The sequence below is a fragment of the Cryptomeria japonica genome, chromosome 6 (assembly GCF_030272615.1).
Source record: "Cryptomeria japonica chromosome 6, Sugi_1.0, whole genome shotgun sequence".
NCBI lineage: Eukaryota > Viridiplantae > Streptophyta > Pinopsida > Cupressales > Cupressaceae > Cryptomeria > Cryptomeria japonica.
In genome coordinates this window covers 893,128-900,837 of record NC_081410.1, presented here as the reverse complement: position 1 = coordinate 900,837, position 7,710 = coordinate 893,128, and the positions used below count along the sequence as shown (strand labels likewise).

The following is a 7,710-nucleotide window of genomic DNA, read 5'->3' as shown; positions in this document are numbered from 1 at the left end:
TAAAAGAGTAAACAACTCTAACCATTAATGTGAAGTATCAAATTCAAGGATGTGCAATACCACATCTACTTGGGTTTTAGAAGGTGTACCTCATATAATACCTTTGGCACAAACTTTTTGGGATGCTTGCTTGAGGGAGCTATGTTGCAAAGCAACCAAATTGTCAGCACCAGTAAGGACAATTGGATTGAAGTCATTTAAAGCCATATAAAGAAAATACTTAAAATAATTTGCAATAAATGTAGAAGGACAAAAAATTCCTACGCCTATAGCACAATATAACAAAAGATCAGTCAAGCTACTCAAAAAATTAAAAAAGAAAAACAATAATCCTAATAGAACTCTTGAAAAAAATATTTAAAACCCTCATTGAATGATTGATAATCATATATAAATAAACGAATTAATTTTCCACTTGTGTAAATTATTATTTTTTTAAATAATTATATATCCTTGGTTAGTAAAACTAGGCCATCTAAAAACACCATTAGACAAAAATAATAATAGAGACAAATAAAGTTTGGGTGAGGTACGCTCTCAACTAAGTAGTTTCCCTTCATACTAAGCTTTTCTTGTTATCGTTGATTGTCCCATTCATAGAAATCCTAAAATTATTCTATCGAAAATCTTTTTAGTGATGAGTTACTTTAGTCCTCACGGTCTTCCTCGAGTTTTAAGCCTCTGCGTCTCTTATGCATATTCTGCTCTGTAAGCCTGTTTGAAGGTCACAACCAGGTTTGGTTTCGAAGATGGAGAAGGTAGAGTGGAGTATAGTTGTTGCAGTGACCGAGGTGTCGTCAAGTATGCCGAAGGAGCAATGGCAGGAGGATATGCCTCTCCCTGGCGACATTATTCTGGACCTCAACACCACGGACGGCATCCCTCTTGGTATGGAGACCTTCTATACCCAAAAAGCAGCACTAGAAAATGAACTCCGCCAAAATTATAACAGAACCGAAGACGCCCTTCGTCTCAAAGTTAGACGAAGCCATAGTATTGTGGACTTAAAAGTGTACGTGATAGCTGAGGAATCCTGCATGCCCAAGAAGCATTACACCATCAGGGCTTTCGCCGACACCAGGCACGTCGTTGTTCTCGACGAGTGTACATACAATGTTTACACCAACCTCCAAGGTTTCTTTATTGCACCCTTTTCTTTAGTTTGATGACAGATTTCTTTATGTATTTCATATATCTGAATGTGTGGACTGCAGAATGTAGTGAAAGGATCCTCAAAACATATACCCAACAACGCATAGAGTCCAAGGCCTTTCTAGTTAAACAGCGCACGGAGGAATTACTGAACGACAGGCGGTTCGGGAACAACACTATAAGCTACCCATGGGAATCAAAGATGGATGCGAATCTACCTGCTGAAAGGTCTTCTATGATGTTTACGCTACTTTTCGTGCCCCCTCGAGACGATTCATGTGATCAGTGGAAAGCTGTTGAAGACACAGCGACTCGAGCAATGACATGGTTGTGCGCTGCTCAGTCTTCGGGAGTTCCCATCATGTTCGTCAACATTCAAACGGAGCTTATTCTAGACACGGTAATTTCACAAACAGAATGCCTCTTTGATTTGGGAATTAGCAATTATGTGGCAGTGGGTCAGTGTAACATATTGTGATGATCCCGACCTGATGTTTTCTCTCGTGTAGCCAAACAAAATGGCTCAGTTGTTTAATGATAGCTGCAACCAGGATTCCGCCAAGTCAGGGTCGATTTTGCGGCTTACAGATTCTGGACGGTACATGATTGACAGTTGGGAAAGACTCAAGATTGAAATTGCAAGGGGAGTACGCCTCTGGTACGCACCGGTCGCTGCAGAATTACCAGTGGATTTGAAGCTGGACCAAGGACAAACCAGATATGGCTTAAATGTAAATCGCACAGAAGAGGTATGTTCTTAAGATAACCTTATCAATCCATTATATGAATTGGATTAAAAGCAAATATTAAACAGGTTTTACGAAGCACCCTGCGTGTATTTGGCAGGGATTTTTTTACATATCAGCAGTTGATAGTGGATCAGTTTCTGAGGAAGCTGGGCTGAAAAGGATATTGCAATCTGCAATGAGTCAAGAGAAGCATCTGGTGATTTCGAGAGTTGCGGGGAAGAAAGTAACTCCTTGGATGGTCTCTTCCGCAGGATTGATTCATTGCTACGATCCTGTGGCCCTAGGGGAAGCCTTGATATTCGCCAGGTGTATTAATGGCTATGCTCTGATTCATGTTATGCTTTGTGAAGGAGCCAGGCCTGAGTCGATGGATAACACAAAAGGAATCAAGTTATAAATCTGCTTCTATAAATTACAAATAACGAGAAAAAACAAAAAGATGCAGCAACTTGAGAGATAGCCCGTTGTTAGAATTCACGTCGTTGTTCGTATGACACCAAATGTGTGGAGAGAAAACAGAAAACGATCAAGTAGTAGATACATTGCTTGTATTCAAGAAACACACCAAGTATATCTATTTATAACCCTCGCTAGTGTTTCCACTAAATTTTTATGGATTGTAATTATATGGTAAGCAAATAAATTGAGATAATTGAATGAGTTGAGTTTGGTGCTAAATTGAAACGTTATTTTTAAAAATTAAATGTTATAGATGAAGGAAATTCCTTTTAAGACAGAAATACTGCTGTCACAAAGAATCTATTAGACATGTACACATTTTTAATACTTGTTAGTTGTTGAATGTAACAAAATCTTGGTGAGAATGTAAAGTACAACTGTCAGATGATCTTTTATCTTCTCTCGTCTTTTCATTTGATAGTTGTATATTTGTATAGATAAATGAGTACAGATCATGTATCAACTAATAGATAATACAAGACATTTCCCTAGTTTCATGTGGATGTAGTCTTTAATGGTGAACCACGTAATTTGTTGTGTTGTGTGTTTGTTTCTGTTTGTCTTAATTTTCATTGTGTTGTTTTGTGTGTGTTTATCAGTTTTATCTGCTCTTGATTGTTTAACAATTGGTATCAGAGCTTGGTTAGAGCCAAGGAGAAGTTATTGAGTAGATATGAAAGATCATTGGGTGTTGAATCCTGGAGTTAGGTGCGTCTATGTAGTAAAGAGACATGTTGAAGTGGGAATTGATCATCCTACTTCAGATTTGCCTTTGTGTGAAATTTTGGCTACTCGAAAAAGGCTTTTGGATCATTTAGATGATGTCGTTGATTCAATTATTAATGAATTCCTTAGTATGTTGGAATTTGATAGTGACATGGACCAGATGTCAGAATTGAAAGGTGTTGTGGCTGCCATGGAGGAAGGAGATGCAGACTAGCTAATATGTGTTTTGGAAAATGAGGGGAAAGATATCTAGCGATCCACCTCGTGCACCGTGTACATTGGTGGGATGAAGAAAGTGAAAAAACTAGTGTTCGACAAGATTGGTGGAGAGGTGACAAGGAAGCTTCACCGCTACAAAAAAATGAGTAGGATTCGGCTAAAGAGGAGGATGTTGGGTTTGTTAAAGAGCGAGCCCTAAGACTAGCCTTGAAGTGGAAGTTCATTACACTGGTACTCTCTTGGATGGAACTAAGTTTGATTCCTTCGTGAACCAAAATTTGGGTATTGCAACAGTGACGAAGGGTGCGGAAAAAACCCCAAACAAGACTCCCAAGAGAGTTGGAGCAACACCACCTCCCAAAATTGTTGGCTTTGTAGAGGAAGGCAAGGTCGAGTGGCAAGTTATAATTAGTTTAAATGAATAGTTTGTTGAAGGAACCATCTCTATTGAGAAAATGAAGGTTTCAAATGGATCTACATCCTATAAAGACATCTACGAAGTGAAGGAGGAAGTAAATCCCTCTGTTGATGAAGATGACAAAGGAGAGGGATTAGAGCTCGATGATAACAAGCCTAAATCTGAACCAAAAAAGGTGGATAACTCTGAGGAGGTTCATAAGGAGAATACATCGGTAATGGATATCGATGTGGAAAAAGTGGATCATGATGTATTCTGTAGGAAGATAGGGAGAAGAGTTTGAAGGATTAATTAGAAGATGGTGAGTAGGAAGATGCCAAAGAACTTGGGGAAGATGAAATTACTATTGATGGAAAATTTAGAAGTGCTAAGCACTATCTGAGGGATTCATGGAATTGTGTGTCATCGACTTGCATGGCCCTGTTATGACAGGAATCAATTACATTAATGCAAAATTCAATGAGTGGAGTGATCCCGTGGTTACTAGCATCGTTTTCTCAAGTGGGTATGAATATGATGAAGACGATGGCGAAATAATGATCTATATAGGACAAGGGGTAATCTTGCATTGGAACAGAGTATGCATCATGGTATTAAGATTCAAGTGATTCATGGTATTGAGGAAGGCTACGTTAGAGGCTATCTTAGAATGTTCGGTAGCGGAAGTGAGGGTTTTGGAAGGTTGTACATACCAATGCTTCTAAGATTGCTTACTCTATTACTATGAGAGGAGAAAAAGCTATGGAACTTTTGGAGAGTGGATTGAAAGTCATGAAGTATGAATTGCTTCAAAGAAACTTCAGTGATATAGGTTGTTTTAGTTTTGGAATTGAGGAGTACATTGATCCATTATTGCTAGTAGAGAAGGTAAATGAATTGAAACAAATGCTAGCTATTTTGGAAAAATTATCTGTTGAAGATATGCGATAAAGAGATGAATTTATTTCTAATCATGGATTTATGGGTGAGCTTGCACCTAGAAAGGTAGTAAGAGAAGATGTTCAGTTGTTAGGTTTTATTGAGTTTGATAGAATTTGGAGAAAACTCATTCAAAGTGTTCTTGAATAAATTCTGGCAAAGTTAAAATCTTCTTTGGTTACAATGTGACATTAAAAGTGGAAATGCAAGGGATGTCACTATTCATAGTTGTATGGGTTGGACTTCAAGTGGGAGATTGTTGAGAATGTGAAGTCCAACAGTCACATGACCTTTTGTCTTCTCTCGTCTCTTCATTTGATAGTTGTGTATTTGTATAAATAAATGAGTATAGACCATATATCAACTAACAGATAATACAAGACATTTCCATGGTTTCCCATGGATGCAGCCTTTAATGGTGAACCACATAATTTTCTATATTGTGTGTTTGTCTTAATTTTTGTTTCATTGTTTGTGTGTATTTATCAGTTTTATCTGCTCTTTGATTATCTAACAAATCTTAACATATTTAAATTTAATGTGGTTCATTTGCAAGCCCCTTGATTCAAACTAAAGCCACGTAGAATTAGTCTAAGGTGCAGTTATAAATTACTGCTCTCGAGATTGACCTAACAAATTGTTGGAGTAGAATAGAGACCTTTAAGGAAGCACTTCAAGAATATTACTTAGAACTTAATGGAAAAACATAGAAGAAGATCATAAGGACAATCATGTGTAGTAATTTTCTCATTATCTATTTATATCTCTTGCTTTGTATCATTGAATGAAAAGTATCTATGATAGTGACCTTAATCTTTATCAGTGACTCTTCTATAAGAATTTTATATATATTGGTTTTTTTCCTTTTTGATCAGTGACTCTTCTATAAGAATTTCAACACTTATTTTTCATTATATCTAAAAATCAGGATCAATGATTGTGTTTCATTTTTTAAGGTTTGCATTCTAGATTTTAGTGATTCAAGAGGATTTAGTACTAGATGTTATAAAAAAATATCTATTTTTTAATCAATATCTTCCTTTTAGCTCCAATCACCCACTTCTTGAAAAATTTGGTTTCATTCTTAGTGAGTTAAGGAGGTAAATGGTTTGAGAAAATTTCAAAAAGAGCATTACATGAGACTAAGCACAATTTCTTTCACTACCTTCATGATTGAGGCTATCCATTTCATTTTCTCACCACCCCCCATATGCATGAAGGTTAATTTTGAGAATAGGACATCTTTGCTCCAAAAAAAAAAATTCTTGAAGACCAATAAACTTCATCATCTTAAGCACCATGTGGTCCTTAAGTTGGACAACAATGAGTTTTCTAAAGTTCTTAGTGTTGAACCCACTTGGCAGGATTGAGGGCGTGGGGGGGTGAATCAGTCCAAAAATAAAAATTAAATGCAACACATAAATAATTAAACTTCAACACACATCTAACACATGAACACCAAGAATTTCTACATGGAAAACCCAAACAGGGAAAAACCACGGTGAGCACTTTCCCACAAAATATATCCATTGTGTATATCAGGTTACAAAGAAAAGAGCTAACTACTCCAGACTTGCAAACCAAGGCTAACTGCTCATGGTGCAAAATACAAAAGAGGACTTGCAAAACATAAAGCTAACTGCACTCAAGACAACATACAAAAAATCATATGAAAATAAGGATCTCCTGATTATGAAGTTGTCCTTGAACACTGCATCAAGCAACCAACATCTGAACACACAACTCAAACCTCAATTGCCAACACTCTATCTCATATCTCTGTCACAGTCTCAACACAACTTGCATATCATTCGAACACAACTCTTCTTCTCTACAGTTCACCAAACCTCACTGATTATCTTCACATCATGCATCTACATTTCACACCTTGTCACACTCTTCTTCTCTTCACTCAATCACATTAATCCAAGTTATATACAAGATAGATCATCAAAGTTTGAACCAAGTCGATCTAAACAAAAATATACCTTTTGAACAAAAAAAACAAACGTTGATCAACTCCAAGAGAAAGAGGGGACCAAAACACATCTCCCAAAGATCAATCCACTGATCCACAATCACCAAAACATAACCAACAACATATCCACATGCTACACATCCATATAAGCAATTAATGGTCAGGACATACTCTCCAATGTAAGCAACTCAAATTTGAATCTCTACATGCTACGATGAGACCCATAGCACATCAAACAATCTCCCACAACTCATATTCAGACCTAAGGATAGGTCAGCCATAGAATACTACAACCAACAACTAACACTACTATAACACTTGGAGAACACAAAAATATTTTCGGACTACAGAACAATCATATCCCTGATACCAAAACTATATCCAACAAAGATAGCCATAATAAACAACGTCAACAACACTTTTCAGATCTGAACACTTCTGGAACAAACAATGAACACTTGCAACACCAACACAACAAGATAACTCTACACCAATGTCATTCCAGAACAACAATTTTGACATCAATGATAACCACAACAACACATCAACACATACTTCCAACAATCTCCCCCTTCGTCATTGATGGCATTACTCAACAACACTCAACCACACTCAAATACTCCTCAATATCTCTCCAAAAATTGAATCTGCACAAATTCTCCCCATATTAGAATCTGCTACTCAATCTTTGCTCAATATCTCCCCTTTGCCAAAACTTACTCAATCTCTCTCCTTTACCAATACTTACTCAATCTCTCCCCAAAGATCAAAGTTGCTCAATCTCTCCCCCTTTGCTATCAAGGACAAAGGTCACAGTAACACTGCACACACCACTACTCCCCCTAAGAGCAACCACAACATCAATCTGGGACATGAAATAGTCATGAAAGATCCCCTAGAAAGATGCATCTCCATAATGCACCTAGCTAGAAGAAGGAGGGGCAGTAACCCCAAGCTTCTCCCAAAAAAACTCAAATGTATCCTCTTCCAATGCCTTCATGAAAATATTTGCAAATTGCTCTTTCGTAGAAATGTATTCTAATCTAACTTCCTTCTAAGCAACTTTATCCCTTAAGTAGTGATATTTGATT

The 7,710-nt window shown here is 37.1% G+C and overlaps 1 protein-coding gene across 1 annotated transcript; it reads left to right on the top strand.

Moving 5' to 3' along the window:
- The first annotated feature begins 749 nt into the window (after positions 1-749).
- Positions 750-2,298, top strand: LOC131077573 (uncharacterized). Its single transcript, XM_058015100.1, has 4 exons — positions 750-1,134; positions 1,215-1,552; positions 1,662-1,901; positions 1,999-2,298. Exons 1-4 carry the CDS (start codon positions 750-752, stop codon positions 2,296-2,298), a joined length of 1,263 nt encoding a protein of 420 aa, XP_057871083.1.
- Positions 2,299-7,710: the final 5,412 nt, after the last annotated feature.